Source organism: Ctenopharyngodon idella, chromosome 3 (assembly GCF_019924925.1).
Source record: "Ctenopharyngodon idella isolate HZGC_01 chromosome 3, HZGC01, whole genome shotgun sequence".
Classification (NCBI taxonomy): Eukaryota; Metazoa; Chordata; class Actinopteri; order Cypriniformes; family Xenocyprididae; genus Ctenopharyngodon; species Ctenopharyngodon idella.
In genome coordinates this window covers 14704682-14722745 of record NC_067222.1, presented here as the reverse complement: position 1 = coordinate 14722745, position 18064 = coordinate 14704682, and the positions used below count along the sequence as shown (strand labels likewise).

The 18064-nt window shown below is 38.7% G+C and overlaps 3 protein-coding genes across 19 annotated transcripts in view; 2 read left to right on the top strand and 1 right to left on the bottom strand.

Moving 5' to 3' along the window:
* The window catches only part of LOC127508049 (uncharacterized), a 422397-nt gene that overhangs the window by 163520 nt on the left and 240813 nt on the right, over window positions 1-18064 (bottom strand). The gene's annotated exons all lie outside the window — the stretch shown is intronic.
* Window positions 1-18064, top strand: part of LOC127508054 (60 kDa lysophospholipase-like) — a 213023-nt gene that overhangs the window by 14223 nt on the left and 180736 nt on the right. For 4 of the 6 annotated variants that reach the window (XM_051885618.1, XM_051885619.1, XM_051885620.1 and 1 more), the window contains 7 exons: window positions 2663-2916; window positions 3956-4052; window positions 6707-6809; window positions 8321-8432; window positions 8767-8892; window positions 16472-16555; window positions 16975-17101. In XM_051885618.1, coding sequence (XP_051741578.1) covers window positions 2689-2916; window positions 3956-4052; window positions 6707-6809; window positions 8321-8432; window positions 8767-8892; window positions 16472-16555; window positions 16975-17101 — 877 coding nt within the window. In that variant the 5' untranslated portion in view covers window positions 2663-2688. Of the gene's footprint in view, window positions 1-2662; window positions 2917-3955; window positions 4053-6706; window positions 6810-7281; window positions 7333-8320; window positions 8433-8766; window positions 8893-16471; window positions 16556-16974; window positions 17102-18064 lie in introns of those variants that run through there. The other 2 variants (XM_051885624.1, XM_051885623.1) reach the window with 2 other exon arrangements.
* LOC127508059 (SLAM family member 5-like) overlaps window positions 1-18064 on the top strand; it is a 242511-nt gene that overhangs the window by 72452 nt on the left and 151995 nt on the right. The gene's annotated exons all lie outside the window — the stretch shown is intronic.

Here is an 18064-nt window from a genome sequence, read left to right as displayed (position 1 = left end):
CATGCACACGCGTATTACGTGTTCAGTCTATAGGCATGTGCGTTTGAATGCTTATGTGCACAGGCTCGTAGTCTTTCTTTACAAAGTGACATTGCCAATCATGATTACATATTATTTACACAATAGCAGTAAATTGTTCACAATACATTGATTCTCCTAATTTTTTTTTTTTTAACATTTATACAAACCCGATTCCAAAAAAGTTGTGACACTGTACAAATTGTGAATAAAAAAGGAATGCAATAATTTACAAATCTCATAAACTTATATTTTATTCACAATAGAATATAGATAACATATCAAATGTTGAAAGTGAGACATTTTGAAATGTCATGCCAAATATTGGCTCATTTTGGATTTCATGAGAGCTACACATTCCAAAAAAGTTGGGACAGGTAGCAATAAGAGGCCGGAAAAGTTAAATGTACATATAAGGAACAGCTGGAGGGCCAGTTTGCAACTTATTAGGTCAACTGGCAACATGATTGGGTATAAAAAGAGCCTCTCAGCGTGGCAGTGTCTCTCAGAAGTCAAGATGGGCAGAGGATCACCAATTTCCCCAATGCTGCGACGAAAAATAGTGGAGCAATATCAGAAAGGAGTTTCTCAGAGAAAAATTACAAAGAGTTTGAAGTTATCATCATCTACAGTGCATAATATCATCCAAAGATTCAGAGAATCTGGAACAATCTCTGTGCGTAAGGGTCAAGGCCGGAAAACCATACTGGATTCCCGTGATCTTCGGGCCCTTAGACGGCACTGCTTCACATACAGGAATGCTACTGTAATGGAAATCACAACATGGGCTCAGGAATACTTCCAGAAAACATTGTCGGTGAACACAATCCACCGTGCCATTCGCCGTTGCCGGCTAAAACTCTATAGGTCAAAAAAGAAGCCATATCTAAACATGATCCAGAAGCGCAGGCGTTTTCTCTGGGCCAAGGCTCATTTAAAATGGACTGTGGCAAAGTGGAAAACTGTTCTGTCGTCAGACGAATCAAAATTTGCAGTTCAAGGTGTTGACGCTTGCTTACAGATCTACCACAGGCTCAGCACCCTCCTACTTCCACTCACTCTTACGAGTCTACATCCCTACCAGAAGCCTGCGATCGCTAAATGCGCAAAGGCTTGTGGTACCGTCACAAAGAGGCACTAAATCGCTCTTCAGAACATTCTCGTTCTCTGTTCCTTGCTGGTGGAATGATCGCCCCGCCTCCATCCGGAATGCAGAATCCAGAATGCAGAATGCAGAAAATTAATTTAACATAGACATTTTGCTGTGTACTATTACATAAATCTTATCGGTTTCATGTGTGTATGACTGACAAACATGAATCACATTCAGTTTATTAATACAATTACATAAATTTGACCTGTTTCAATTATGTATGACTGACAGAAAATATAAATCACATCCAGTTATTAATTTATGTTAAACCTATGTAATCCAAATGGATGAAAATGCATATATGCAAATCAAAATACATAAATATTCAATTAAGACAAATGTTTTTTTGAGTGTATTTATAATGCATTCTAAGACTATTCTTAATGCATTATAATGCACACATAATGCCTTAAAAACAAACTTATATACAACATATACAATGCAACATTTAGAACGCACAAGGAAGACGCAAAAAAAAGGATATATGGCACCACCGTGGCAACAGGATAACTAAACTTTTGAAAGAGCACCTCGTAATTGAATGGGAATAATGGCTTGTCAGGAACCACCCTCACGCGTTCTTGGCCGCCTTATACATGACATTAGAAAATACAACTTTCATGAATGTGCTTAACCAGACTGTAAAATAAAACATTTTTGTGCACCTTAAATTGTATATAAATGTTTATATTGTATATTTAAATGTGTCTTTGCTTATCATTTTCAGGACAAGAACAAAAATAACCAATAAGCTGGACATAAATAAAAAAAATAACAGCTGCACACACACTTGTGTTATAACACTTCTAAATATCAATTGAAAAGGTTAAAATGTTAAAATGGGATTGACCTTCTGATTTCTAATTTCTTTTTGTATATATAAATATTAAGCTACATATTAAATCTACATGCTTTTTTCAATATTAATACTACATATGTATTACATACATATGTTTATTGAATAAAACATGATTTGCATTGTGCATGTATTGTTTCTTTGTACTATTCCACACAACTTTGAGTTTACCTTAGGGGAAATGTCTTATAAACACTTCATGATATCTTATAAAAGAAGACTTATCTTTTGTTACTTTACTGAAAGCTGACAAAGATCACTTATAAATATTATGACCACATTATAAAGCTTTTTAGATGTTTAAAAGAAGACTTTGTATTTGTCACTTTATTTTAAGTAGTAAAAGACCACACATAAGATGTAGTATGATACTGTGCAGAAGCATTATGCATGTATTATGAATTATAATACCCTTAGGGGCCGTTCACATATCGCGTCTTTTCCACGCGCAAGTCAGTTATTTCAAACGTAGCCGCACGGCAGGTGCTTATAATGGAAGCGACGCTTGTGGAAAAGGAGGAGAAGCGGAGCGGCCATGCTTTCTACGCTTTGTTAGACACAATATGTGAACGGCCCCTTATGATGCATTATAAATAAAGGCTTAGAAAAGTTACCAAATTTACTTTTCTCTCCAGTGAAATAATAGCAGATCCAAATCAACATGATGTCCAGGTTTTGCTTCTGGCAGAACAAGAAGAAGAAGAATAAGGAGAAAGAAAGGCCACATGATCTGGTTAAAAAGGAAGATAATGAAGAAACATTTAATATGGAGCAAACTTCAGTTCCTGTCACATCACAAGTTCAAATCACTAAAGCTAAGGACAGCACAGACCACAGTCCTAAAACAAATACATCAAGAAGAGAAAATCAGGCAGATGATGAACACAAGGTAAATGGTACATATGTGTTGTCTACAGCAGGGATGTTTTACAACATCACACTAAAAATAAATAAAATGTTCCATATACACTCAGTAGCCATTTCATTAGGTCACCTGTTCATTAATACAAGTATATCATCAGCTAACCATGGCAGCAACTCAATGCATAAAAAGTTTACACATCCTCAAACAGTTATAGTCATAGCGCCACCAACTGGCAGCAGGAAAATACAAATGACTTTGAGGTAGTCCTCCAATAATTAAACGCATATTGCCCACCGTGCTCTTGTTTTCCTAGAGCTACCAGGTGGCGGTGTGAGCAGTACTATCACAGTAAATTACCTGGTGTTAAAGGGTTAGTTCACCCAAAAATGAAAATTCTGTCATTAATTACTCACCCTCATGTCGTTCCACACCCGTAAGACTTCAAAACACAAATTAAGATATTTTTGTCGAAATCCGATGGCTCAGTGAGGCCTCCATTGAGAACAAGATCATTAACACTTTCAGATGTCCAGAAAGCTGCTAAAGACATTTAAAACAGTTCATGTGACTGCAGTGGTTCAACCATAATGTTATGAAGTGACAAGAATACTTTTTGTGTGACTTTATTCAACAATATTTAGTGATGGCGATTTCAAAACACTGCTTCATGAAGCTTCAAAGCTTTATGAATATTTTGTTTCGGTGGTTCGGAGTGCGTATCAATCTGCCAAACGTCATACGCATTTCGAAATTTCAATGGTTCACCGTTGGAGGGCGTGACTTTGGCAGTTTGATACGTGCTCCAAACCACTGATTCGAAACAAAGTATTCGTAAAGCTTAATGAAGCAGTGTTTTGAAATCAACTATCACTAGATATTGTTGAATAAAATCGTTACTTTGTTTTTTGGCACACAAAATATTCTCGTCGCTTCATAACATTAAGGTTGAACTAACCCTTTAAATTAACACCGCTCCGTGTTCATATGGGAACCGCCAGCAGGGTGTTAAAAGTAGGTGTAACGCGGGTTAAGTCAGCCTGTGTTTCATGTGTTTCGGTTGTAGAAATCTATCAGACTGGACGGCGCGGGTCAGAGTGATGAGGCGAGGGTCCTGGTCATAAACACCGGTGGAACCATTGGAATGACGTATCATAATAACGGTAGGTACACCTGCCTACATGAGGTACATGTATACATATGATTTATGAATTAATATGTTATGACACAAATATGTTATGATATGTTTATACTGCGGGATTATTTATTTGCTGATCTCATATTCCAAAAAAAAGGGGGGCAGTTTAAGTGGTCGGGTCTTTGGGTCTTTGGAAAGTAGTCTAATTATTATCTTTTGGACAAACCTAGAATCTATTAATGTGATAAATATCAAACCAAGTGGCATCTGTAAATAAATGATGCTCCTTTCTAGATTTTGTCTAATTCCAGTTTTTCTGAGCATGCATCCCATGATCAGTGTTGGGTAAGTTACTTCAAAAGAGTAATTAATTACTAATTACTAATTACATCATCAATATTGTATTTAAAATACTTTTCTAATTACTCTGTCTGAAAAGTAATTTAATTACTCAATAAGTAACTTACTAATTACTTCTTAAAATCCCTTTTAAGAAACTCTTTTAATAATTTAGTCAAACATGGAATAGTTTAGCCTTTTATAGCTTTTTAAAACATTTTAACTTTATTAAACCATACACTATAATACTTTGTTTGATTATCATTTATAATACAGACAGCCAATAGTAGACAGTAGCATGTTTTAAAGACTACTGTCACTAAGACCTAATGGACGGAGACAATATGCTGTTACACATGCTGTTCACATTCACATAACCAACATTTTGACATAACTGTGTGTGTATTTGAACGTTTATGTGTAACAAACCGCGGAAATCTGACACTCGCGAGAGGCGGCTATGTGTGCGCGCTTTGGTTGAGAGCGCGCGCAGTTTGTTTCTCCCTAGGACATAGCTTACGTTTGACCGTAATGTTCTTGCCTACCTGTGTCAAAAAATGAAGTAATTGGATTATTTCCATTCTGCAAAACAGCCACTCGCTTCTGCCGGCATCTTCAGACAGCCAACTGGTATTACAGTATGTAATGCAAGTATTATAAGTAACTGTAATTAAATTACCTAAAAATGAACAGTAATCCCTTTACTTTTCAGTGGATAAGTAATTTAATTACAGTAACGCTACTTAGTAACGCGTTACACCCAACACTGCCCATGATGTAACATGAAATAACACTTGAAGAGGATGCTGATCTTGTTTTATGACTTAATTAGCAAATTATATGAACAGACAAATATTTGCCTCCTGTAAACAGTTGTTGGTGTTTTGCAAGAATTCCGACACTGGGCTTTAGTGTTATTTCCTGCACAATGCTACTTGAATTGACAAAAACTAATCTTTAACTTTGAAAAGTATCTTCTCTAAAACAAACACTGTCAAAAAAAGAATTTGCATGGTCAAAACACAAAAACTTCCAGCTTTATTAAAAACGTAGTTTATCTGAGTTCAAGGACAGAGAGTGTACTACACAACAGAAATACAACAAACACTGACTTTTTTTCCACCCCAAACTTGATTTTATCTTCATTCTGCCACAAACACAGGGTCTGTAAAAATCAACCTTCATATGTGGACAGAGTAATGCATTGCAATGCAAAGTAATGCATTACAATATTGTGTTATTACTTAAAAAAGTAACTAATTGCATTACTTAGTTACTTTTAATTGAAAACTAATGCGTTACATTACTTTTTCTCACCTGGGCTGGGCTTGCTAACAAAAAAAAAAAAAAAAAATTAACAATAACACTTCAGCAATAAAAAACCCACACAAATGTTATGTTTAAAGTAATTTTTCCGTATTTATATGGTAAAATTGGATCATCAAAGGTCACATTAAAGACACTGGCTAATAAAGTGAGATTAAATACACATATTTGTGTTATTAAACATTTAATCATTTCAGGCTTGCATTTCACTGTTTTTATTAATTTCTATGAAAACTGAATCTGTTTCGAGTAAATGCATGCTCACATTTAGTCTGTAACTACAATAACATCATGTTTATATAGTGCACAACACCTCTCAACAAGAGAGCCGTCAGTCAATAAATGGAAAACAAAGCAACTTATTTGAAAAAGTAACTCAGATATTTTGTTGTAAATGTAAAAGTAGTGTGTTACTTTACTAGATAGTTAAAAAAAGTCATCTGACCTAACGTGAGTTACTTGTAATGCGTTACCCCACAAAAAAGGTTTAACCTTAACCACAAACCTTCATTTTGTATGAAGACCTTTGACTATCTTTGTACTTTGTGTATAGTTTTTTTTATAATCTTTTGCTAAATGTGATTGAAATTTAAACTGCACGATTATTGTGTTTATTAAATATTATTAGATCGATTAGATCGAATAACCACTATCATGCAATTAATCAATAATCGTGACAGGTCTACACATAGTTATTTCATATGTAAGCCATTTTTTTCATTGAACTTCCAGCATAAATAATATAAAATTAGTAACACTATACAATATTTTTTTTATTCTACCCTGTAAAAAAGGAATGTGGTTCAAAATATGAAAATGTGCAAAATGATACAATATTAGCATATGCAGTATCAAATATTCAAGATGGTCTTTTTGGCTTCATAGCTGATGCTGAATTCTGGTCAAAGAAACTTGAGGCAAGCAAACATGAAAATCCATATGTTTGTATGGTGTGTGTATGAATTTGGTGCATTTGTTTATAACTTTTTACAGACTTTTCTTTTATATTTGCAGTTCTGTCTCCAGAACCTAATGCTTTTGTTGAAACTCTACGTAATCTCTCTATTCTGCATGATGAGCAGTACGGTTCACCTCAGGAGAACACGCTGGTGCTGCCGTAAGTTCCCATGCAGATGCACACATATATGGGATCAAGTTAGAAGTTTGGAGATTCTGTCCTATTTATAGATCCAGACACTAGATGCATTCATCTATTTGTACACAAAATACAGGTTTGAATTGTTGGTTTCTACTTTTATTACAGTTCTAATAGATGCTAAATCTGTTCTGAGCAAGTGAAACAAGTAAATGCATGCTCACATTTAGTCTGTAACTACAATAACCATCATGTTTATATAGTTTATATAGAATATAGTGTAGTATATGTTTTTAAATATTATATGTGTTATATGGACTATAGCTCATGTTTGTGTGAAGCATGCTAGAGATGCATCAATGCAAAACTTTTAACTTTGAGAAAAAAAAAAATGTAACTAATAATTTTATATATAACTTTTTTTTTTCACATATTTGCAAATCTTAAAATGCCTCTATGCTTTTTCGACTATTACCTTTCATCCACGCCAAAGGAATTTCTCAGAGATTGCCTGAATGAGGCCTCTGTTGGCGGTTCGGTTGAGGTGAGAAGCAATCCGACCCAACAGAACCAAGCGGTATCATAATTCATAACGGGAAATGTGTTATATATAAAGCAGCAGTGTCAGATTCTGTAAATGAGCACATAGTTATCATATTTGAAGTAGGCTCTTGGAAACGACGGGTTAAGAGAAACTGTATTTTTGATCGAGACATTTAGACGCTGAGAAAAGAGGTGATGCTGCAATGTATATTGTGAGAAAATTAAAGTGTTTTTTGACCTTGGAAGCATGTAAAGCTTTTGTAGGAGACCTTAAAAAAGTGGAACCTTTAAAATAGCAGAATAGGGGCACTTTAAGGGTCTTTATAGCTCATACACTGCTAAACAAGGTCTGGGCTGCATCCTCTTTCATGTCTTTAGTAGATGTCATGTGGGTTGGGAATTTTTTTTTTTTTTTTTTGGTAAATCTTTTAGATCTATTGCTCTATTAGCTCATCTGTGCTACTAACATGGGTGGCCCAATGTAACAGCAGCATGAATATGTATGTGGTTTTAGGATATGCCGTTCATTTTTAATTAAGACCGGTCATACTAATCTGGTCACTCTCTGTTCTTAAATTATGGAAAATCCCCCAGCACTCCCCTCTTCATTACAATAACACTATGAACCGGCCCAAAGTGATGAGCAAAGTCTGAAGTCTGCTACTTCACAACATTTACTCTTCCATTGACGCAAAAATGGTTTTTGATTTAACTACAGGAGATGCCCCTGAAATCAGTCGTATTCTCACTGTCAATAAATATTCTTTTTTTTGTTTTGTTTTAGTTGATCTAGCTAAACTAACCTATCTTTGCCTAATGGTTTAAATAATAAGTTTTGCTTTAATTTTAGAGCTTTTTGTCAATGTTTGGGTACTTTTTGTTTGTTTGTTTGTTTGTTTGTTTTTAGAATTTTTTTTTATTTTTATTTTTTTAAATTGTGCTGTTTTTTAAACATTTAAACATGTTTTTTCTATCTCCTCCCCCACCAGACTGTCCAAACAGAATAAGAGGATTGTATATACAGTTTTAGAGTACTCTCCCCTCCTCGACTCCTGTAATATGACCACAGATGACTGGGCCAGGATTGGAACAGACATTGAGGTGCTTCCTTTTTAACATCTTTATGTTTGGCTTTGAGTTGCAGGGCTTTTTCCTTACTTATTTTAAATTATTATTATTATTTCGCTGGGCTGTGAATGCTAATGAAATGGTCGCACTGTCAAATACAAACTTAGACATGACTGAAAATACTGATTTGTGAACAGAACTATCTGATTCTGAATTTTTTTTTTTTTTTTTTTTTACAAAAAAAGGAACTTTTCTTGAAACAAATTTCTTGAAGGTAGATCAGTGAACAGGTCAACATTTTTTTTTTTTAGTTGGTATGTCAAAATCAGTACTGAGATTTTCAAAGATTTTTCCATCATGTTCACAGAGACACTATGAGCAATATGATGGTTTTGTCGTCCTGCACGGCACAGACACCATGGCTTACACCGCTTCTGCCTTATCCTTCATGTGTGAGAATCTGGGAAAGCCTGTCATCTTCACTGGCTCACAGGTAACACATTTTAAATGGACAATTTACTCACCTTTGTGTTGCACAAATTGAGCATTTTAAAGAACAGTATTTTAAAGAACACCTGGCTCATTTGTAACGTTTGTTTCTGAACCTGGTGAGACCTCTGAGAGGCCTCTGTCTGACTGAAATCAAACTTGGTTTGGTTGAGGTAAGAACCAGTCCGACCCACCCACATAGCAACCGATCTTTGCCTGAATGTGTCCTCAAGCTGCCACTGCTGGCCCCCTGACCGCAATGGCATGTATCCTGTCAGCCAGAGCTGGGCCATGTGTGGCAGTGATGGCACCGCATGGATCACGGCAAACAACATGAGGGCCGAATGCTGGTGGGAGGAGTGTGGCCCAGATCAATCCAGTGATCATCTGGTCCAAATCAAGACTGTGACCTTAAGCCAATTAAGTGTACTTTAATGCAGTTGACTGATTTACAATTTATTTAATTTGTAATGATAATGTTTCATTTGTTATGACTTGGCATTTCAAAGATTAATTTTAAACAATACTACAGTTTAAAATATTGAATTGATTAAAATTTCTGTGATCATTTAACCATAATCATTTAATATTTCATTAATTTTGTTTATCACGGGGGCATAATTTTATTAATACGCTGTCATAAAAATACACCATATTTTATTCCTGTATTGGATATTTATCTCCATTCTCACTACTGATTGTAAAAAAAAAAAAAAAAAAAAAATGACTGGCAGCAGCTGTCAAACAAAAAACGTAAAATTAGAGTAAAATATCCTCATTTAAATAAAGTGCAAATAATTTTAACAGAAATTTTCCTTAGATGTTTTACAGAAAACACGGTTACTTTATGTCACATCCACGCCTTCCCGGACTCCGTTTCCCAGAATCCTCCTTGCTCCACTCCTGTTTTCACTTCCCTCATCAGCCTTCCCGCCATTTCCCTGGATTCCCTGCACCTGTTGTCTTCGTCAGCACTCCCTTTAAGTTGGACTCACTCCCTGCACTCCTTTGTCAGTTCTAATGTTATTCTAAATGTGTATGGTTGTTTTTTTCTGTTTCTTCGTTGATTAAATACCCTTATTATTGTGGATTTCCGTATTCGCCTCGTCTCTACAATACCAACACGTAAAAGAAGAACTGACCTTACCTTTGGAAATCTACAAAAAGTATGGGATTATTCCTGGTTCCCGAGTCTCCCCAGCAAGCTTCAGCGGAGGATCGCCTGTGTGGGTTCCGGCAGGACGGTAGCCCGCTGGAGAGGTATGTGGAGGAATTTACAGAGCTTGCTTATTTGGTGAACTGGCCAGATGCCCCGTTAAACGCTTGTTTTCTAGCGGGGCTGGACGAGAACATGATTCGTTTTATTGAGCCAGCGTGTTTTTTTTCCCTAGTCGAGACAATTAATCTGATTCTCTTTCTGAATTGTTCTGATTTTGTAATTGAAGAGGTTCAAAAAGAATCGTGTTTTCCTCGTTCAGTCCCCGCAGAAATACAGGTGGCCTGGCCAGTTCGCCAACCGCCGGTTTCCTCCATCTACCCCTCCAGTGGGTGTTCTCCTGGTGTCCTGCCGGACCCAAACCCCAAGCCGGCAAAGAAAAAGTCCACCGCTAAGTCCAGACGGCCCAAGAAGGCCGCAAAACAGCCCCAGTCCCCAGTGGATTCTGCCGCTGAGCAGCCAGAACCCCCTACAAAGCTTGTCGCCCAGTCTGAGCCCTCACCAAGGGAGGTTGACTGGCTAATAGACTTTTGGACTGAACCTGCTCCTAGCCTCCTTGAACCTGCCCCAAGTCTCCTAGATCTCGCCCCAGTTGTCTCCCACGAGCCCGCTCCAGCCTCCCACGAGCCCGCTCCAGCCTCCCACGAGCCCGCTCCAGCCCCCCACGAGCCCGCTCCAGCCCCCCACGAGCCCGCTCCAGCCCCCGCCGAGCCCGCTCCAGCCCCCGCCGAGCCCGCTCCAGCCCGCTCCAGCCCGCTCCAGCAGCCCCAGAGCCCGCTCCAGCAGCCCCAGAGCCCGCTCCAGCAGCCCCAGCGCCCGCTCCAGCCTGTCACGAGTCCGCCCCAGCTGCCAACGAGTCGGCCCCCGGTTGCCAACGATTCCCCTCCCGCTGCCAACGAGTCCGCTCCACGTGCTCCCGAGCCCGCCCCAGAGCCCGCTCCGGCTCCTGCCGCCGAGCCAGCCGCTCCGGCCCCAGCCGCCGCCGCCGAGCCAGCCGCTCCGGCCCCAGCCGCCGCCGCCGAGCCAGCCGCTCCGGCCCCAGCCGCCGCCGCCGAGCCAGCCGCTCCGGCCCCAGCCGCCGCCGCCGAGCCAGCCGCTCCGGCCCCAGCCGCCGCCGCCGAGCCAGCCGCTCCGGCCCCAGCCGCCGCCGCCGAGCCCACCCCAACCGCTGCTGAACCCACTCCGGTAGCTCGCGAGCCCTTTGAACCCCCGAGTCTCCCAAAATATTTTTTGGGGGGGGGAAGGGTATCCGTGGGTGGGAAAGATGGGGGTGGGCTCGGAGACCTGCCATGGCCTGCCAAGGCTCCTGACCCTCCGTGGCCATCCATGGCTCCTGACCCGCCGTGGCCTGCCAAGGCTCCTGACCCGCCATGGCCACCCACAGCTTCAGACCCCATGACGGCCAAGGACCTAGTACCGCCCTGGAGACCTCCACACCCGCCTGCACCCCCCGCACCTGCCTGTAAGTCTCCAGGGCGCCCACCCCCCCTCCCCGCTGTTTCATCTGAGGCGTGAGGACACGCCTTCCGGGGAGGGGGAGGTAATGTCACATCCACGCCTTCCCGTACTCCGTTTCCCAGAATCCTCCTTGCTCCACTCCTGTTTTCACTTCCCTCATCAGCCTTCCCGCCATTTCCCTGGATTCCCTGCACCTGTTGTCTTCGTCAGCACTCCCTTTAAGTTGGACTCACTCCCTGCACTCCTTTGTCAGTTCTAATGTTATTCTAAATGTGTATGGTTGTGTTTCTTGCTCCTTCATTGATTAAATACCCTTATTATTGTGGATTTCCGTATTTGCCTCGTCTCTACAATACCAACACGTAACACTTTACAGGTATTTCCTGAATTCATTCAAATGACTGGCAGCAACAGAACATTAAACACTAACAGATCTCTCAAGATCTCAGCATCTTCACTTATTACAATCCATTTTGACTTTATTTCTTTTATACAAAAGTTCTTATTGAGAGGTTTAGGTGTTTATGTCTTATTGTGGAAAAAAAGTTTGGTGATCATTATGGTGATCTGTTTGTTTTAATTGGGCTGCATTAACTGTATGTTTCTTATACACATTTTTTTTTTTTTATGGCAAAAATGCAGGACAAAATCTCATCAGATGAAGTTGGTCATGTATTGGTGATGATATCGTCATCATGTAGGGGCTTGATTCACTGATATCACTTAAAGTCAGATCTCTGTGTATGTTAGCGGTTAATTTCACACCATTTACAGTAGCCTTGTGATATTGTGCCATCAGTATTATGATAATCTGGTATTCTGAATTTAAGTCATACAGAAAATGTTTTGAGTTTTGTCTTTTAGGTGCACAAAGACATCAAGAATCAACATACTAATCTCAACAATGGTGACAATCAACAAAGCTTTTTCTTGTTTTGTGACATTCAGAGTTGATCTGAATATTTTTTTGATTGTCACCCTTTTTGCAATTCATACTCTGATTCTTTATTTCTGTGTGAGTTTACATGATCCTGTCAAAACATTTTCTACATAATGACTTAAAATCTTTCATAGTATCATAGAACTTCAGGAATTTCTGCAGTAGTATTGGCATGAAAAAATGAACAACTAACATTAAACAGTTCAATCAGAGATTAGACTCTGGTAACAGTGATTCAGGCAACTAAATGATGACAGCACCATCAATAAAAAGTGACCAACATTATCTGATCAGAGTTGCTATTGCATTTTTTTTTTTTTTTTGCTATGTCAAATATGTATCAGAGACACACAGTTTAAGCAGCCAGAGAAAAACTAATGTTATAAAGTCAAAGGTCAAGAGCACAACTAAAGCAAATACTGATCACCATAATAGTGACCAAACTTTATTATTTTCAATAAAACATTAACATCAAAAACCTCTGATAATTCTCAATAAGAAATTGAGAATGAATGAAGTAAAGTCTGGATTGTAATAAGTGAAGATGGTGAGATCTGTTAGTGTTTAATGTTCTGTTGGGATTTAAAGGGTTGTGGTCCAGGGTTGGTCACCATTGTGCTGAAGAGTAGAGCCTGTGCTTCAGTCCAGGATGGGCCAGTAAACATTGGTGTTATGCTGCATGTTGATTCATTTAAGAGGCAGTAACATATAGTTTCATTAATTCATGCATGTAGTTAACTGCAAGAGATTCTCATTTTACAGTGAATGTGTTTGTTAGTAATAATTCAGGAAATACCTGTAAAGTAACAGTGTTTTTAGCACTTAATTTAAATTAGGATAATTTACTTTAATTTTACTTATTTTTTGTTTGGCAGCCGTAGCTGACAGTCATTGACTGTTTTTTTTTTTTTGTTTTTGTTTTTTTTAACACGATTTTTTTACAGTGTAGATAAGGCTCAGGTGTGGAAAAAGGGGATTTGTGGACCGGAGCTGGGCCAGAAAAAAATTTGCTATGTGGTCAGCAGACCAACGAACCAAGCGGTATCATAATTCATAACAGGAAATGTGTTATATATAAAGCAGCAGTGTCAGATTCTGTGAGCACAATAGTTATCATATTTGAAAACCAAAGAGTGCCTCTTTATGAAGGAAAAATAATGCATAAAAAATTTGCATGCACAGGGTAAGATTTGTGGACGTGTAAATCATCTTTCAAGTGTAAGAAAAACAGATTTGTAGCATTTTGCTGTTTTTGTAAGTGTAAATCGTGTATTGTGAAACTGCAGCTTTATGCTAATGCAAAATAAATATGATCTGTATTCTTCTTACGTCCATTTTTCCACACTAACACTTTTGGCACTTTTTTTTTCCCGCTGAAATGCGGCCAAAAGCATTGCAAGCCTGTGGACAGTAAGTTGCAAGCGAAAACAACAGAGTCAGGAACTGCAAAAAAACGAGTAAAACAAACCCTTGTGTAAAAAAAATAAACTGCTGCAAATTAAAATCTATAAATCAGAATATTTATTGCATTTATGAAGAAAAGGCTCAGTACTCAAGGCTCTATCACCTGCCTTACTTGTGTACAGGGTCTTTGGGCGGATTGCTGAGGCTCAGTTTTGGGGTTTCTGGTTTACTTATAGATTTTAATCTGCGGTGAAATAAAGGAAAATGTATTAAATGATAAAGAATAAAACATTGCAGTCAAGTTGAAAATAATGTCCTATCGTCAGCACTGATAGCCTTGTGGGCAACTTGAGTGACCTGAGTTCAGTTCCGGCTCGTGGAACTTTCCTGATCCCATCCCCTTTTCTCTCTACCACTTCACTTCTCTCTACCACTTTGCTTCACTGTCCTATCATAATAAAAAGGCTAAATGCCAAAAATAAACCTTTGAAAATAAGTAGGCTAAATATATACTATATTGCCAAAAGTTTTGGGACGCCTGCCTTTAAGTGCACATGAACTTTAATGACATCCCATTCTTAATCTGTAGGGTTTAATATGGAGTTGTCCCACCCTTTGCAGCTATAACAGCCTCAACTCTTCTGGGAAGGCTTTCCACAAGGTTTAGGAGTGTGTTTATGGAAATTTTTGACCATTCTTCTAGAAGCACATTTGTGAGGTCAGGCAGTGATGTTGGCGAGAAGGCCTGGCTCACAGTCTCCGCTCTAATTCATCCCAAAGGGGTTCTATCGGGTTGAGGTCAGGACTCTGTGCAGGACAGTCAAGTTCCTCCACACCAAACTCACTCATCCATGTCTTTATGGACCTTGCTTTGTGCACTGGTGCGCAGTCATGTTAGAACGGGAAGGGGCCATCCCCAAACTGTTCCCACAAAGTTAGGAGCATGAAATTGTCCAAAATGTCTTGGTATGCTGAAGCATTAAGAGTTCCTTTCACTGGAACTAAGGGTCAAGCCCAACCCCTGAAAAACAACCCCACACCATAATCCCCCTCCACCAAACTTTACACTTGGCACAATGCAGTCAGGCAAGTACCGTTCTCCTGGCAACTGCCAAACCCAGACTCGTCCATCGGATTGCCAGACAGAGAAGCGTGACTCGTCACTCCAGAGAACACGTCTCCACTGCTCTAGAGTCCAGTGGCGGTGTGCTTTACACCACTGCATCCGACGCTTTGCATCGCACTTGGTGATGTAAGGCTTGGATGTAGCTGCTCGGTAATGGAAACCCATTCCATGAAGCTCTCTACGCACTGTTCTTGAGCTAATCTGAAGGCCACACGAAGTTTGGAGGTCTGTAGCTATTGACTCTGCAGAAAGTTGGCGACTTCTGCGCACTGTGAGCCTCAGCATGCGCTGACCCCGCTCTGTGATTTTACGTGGCCTACCACTTCATGACTGAGTTGCTGTTGTTGCCAGTTGCTTCCACTTTGTTATGATACCACTAACAGTTGACCGTGGAATATTTAGTAGTGAGGAAATTTCACGAATGGACTTATTGCACAGGTGGCAACCTATCACGGTACCACACTTGAATTCACTGAGCTCCTGAGAGCGACCCATTCTTTCACAAATGTTTGTAGAAGCAGTCTGCATGTCTAGGTGCTTGATTTTATACACCTGTGGCCATGGAAGTGATTGGAACACCTGAATTCAGTGATGTAGAGGGGTGTCCCAATACTTTTGGCAATATGGTGTATATAAATAAAAAGAAAATAATGTCTTACTTGTTTAATTAGTGACACTTAGCCTACATTTTAAAATCTTTATTTGAATATGACAGCATTTTTATTTAAGATCTTTATTTGAATATGGTAACAGGATACCTTGTTCTACAATATTTCTATGATTAAATCGCTGACAGAGACTCCTCCCCCATCAGCCAATCACTGTGTGCATAGTTAGTAAGCACGTTGACATCATCCATAGCGACGAGGTCAACCCGGCCCTTACTCTTATCTTAAGACTTCTCTCTATTCCTTAGTAAAGTTGGTCTCAGCAGCTTTGTGAATATGTTTTAAGAGAAAACTCTTAGCTAAGAACTTTTACTGCTATTTAGGAGAACTCTTAGTGGTAAGATAAAATGTTTTTGAATACAGCCCCTGGTCTCTATGAATCCCCCCCCCCCCGCAGTTTTCAAAAGTTTGCGTTTTCAGGCACCCAAAACGCCGTTGTCGTGTAAATGAACGGACAAAATGTATAAAAAGTTTTGAAAATGGTGTCATGTAAACGCCCCCGAACTTAACCAGACCCTGCCCCTTTAATTTGAACATGTCTTGGGTGGGAATTAAATAAATGAGGGATATTGTGACGTGACTACTCCCGCTGGAGGGAATTTGAGCTTTGTAACTTTTTTCATGCTCAAACAGCAACATTACACACTAAAGAAAGTTTAATAGGAAAAAAGCATAATAGGACCCCCTTTAAAGTAATATTAACATATAACTAGTGGTCATCAAATCATGTTAACTTAATTATAAGCTTCACAACCATCTTGTATGTGGCAGGTGCCCATCTATGAGATGAGGAATGATGGAAGGGAGAACCTCTTGGGGGCGCTGTTGATAGCAGGACAGTATGTCATCCCTGAGGTGAGTTTTTTATTTAATTCTCTGTGAGTGACGCCTTTGTAGCCATTACAAATGCAGTATGTACAAGATACCGTCTAATATTTGTGATGTTTTTAAGACTCGTGTTTTGGAGGATGTTAGGACTGCAGTTATAAAATAGATGACAGAATTTCATTATCAATTACTTTAAGCATTTAAAACTATTTAGCATTTAAATAATTTAATTTTAAAATATGGTGGTTTTAAGTGTCCTTTGAGATGATTATTTGTTTTGCAGTTTATTTTGTTTCTATCATGCCAATGAAGCACAATAAAGATACTTTATTATAAATTTATTGGTAATCATTTTATAATAATTATTGTTATAAAAATGTATTATAAAACAGTTTAAATTGAGGATAATGGACAAAAAAAAAAGCCCTTTGTGTCTTTCTTCACAGGTTTGCCTGTATTTTCATCATAAGCTGTTCAGGGGCAATCGTGTCACCAAAGTGGACCCTGGAAGCTTTAACGCGTTTACCTCTCCAAACCTGCCGCCATTAGCACAATGCAATGTCGACATCAAAAGTGATTCCTCTTCTGCCAACATTTATACACAGTCTTAGTCCCATATGGGTCTATTTATAAAATAGTTTTCAAAAAAATGAAAATTCACGCAAAATTTACTCTTTTTATTTTATTTTTTTATTCTTTTACTTTTTTCTGCCATAGAAATTCACTATGTATTGGTTGCTTTTTTTAATGCAATTACAATAATTTGGCACTTACTCATCCTCAAATTGTTCCAAACCTGTATGAATTTCTTTGTTCTGCTGAACACAAGAGATATTTTGAAGTATAAGCGTAATCCCCTAGGTCCTACTCGCCTGCTCTCTGAGGGCCTCAAACCCACGTCTCTGGTGTGGGAGGCAGACGTTCTAACAAGGAGGCTAAAGACCGCAGTCTCTAGTGTTATCTGTTAGAGTGCCTCTTGAGATCAGGGGAGTGAAGTTTACTCAAACAGCTCTTACTAGCTGGCCTTCATTACATATGGGTAACCAAACAGTTGATGGGCCCCAATGATTTCCATAGTATGGAAAGAAAAAAAAAAAGAAAGTCAGTGGGGCCCATCAACTGTTTGGTTACCAACAATCTTCAAAATATCTTCTTTTGCTGAATGTTTTCCTCAAAAACCTTAATTTCTTTTCGACTGAAGAAAGAAAGACATGACATCTTGTATGACATGGGGATGGGTAAATTAATTAAAACCTTCTTTTACATTTTAGTTACATTTTTAGTACTTTTGTTTTGTGTTTTTGTCATTTTTATTGGTTTTTCCTTTTTTTAATGTCTATTTAGTTTTTAATAAATTTGATTTCAATTTTCAATCATTTGCTGTTTAATAATCCTGTGGTGAGAAGAATGAATTACAAAGTACAAATATTAGTCTTGTGTAGATTCAAAATTAATATTAGTTTATAAAAACTGCACATGTAATAACTATGCACAAATTAATAAGAAAAGTTACATTTTTAATAGTATATTATGTCA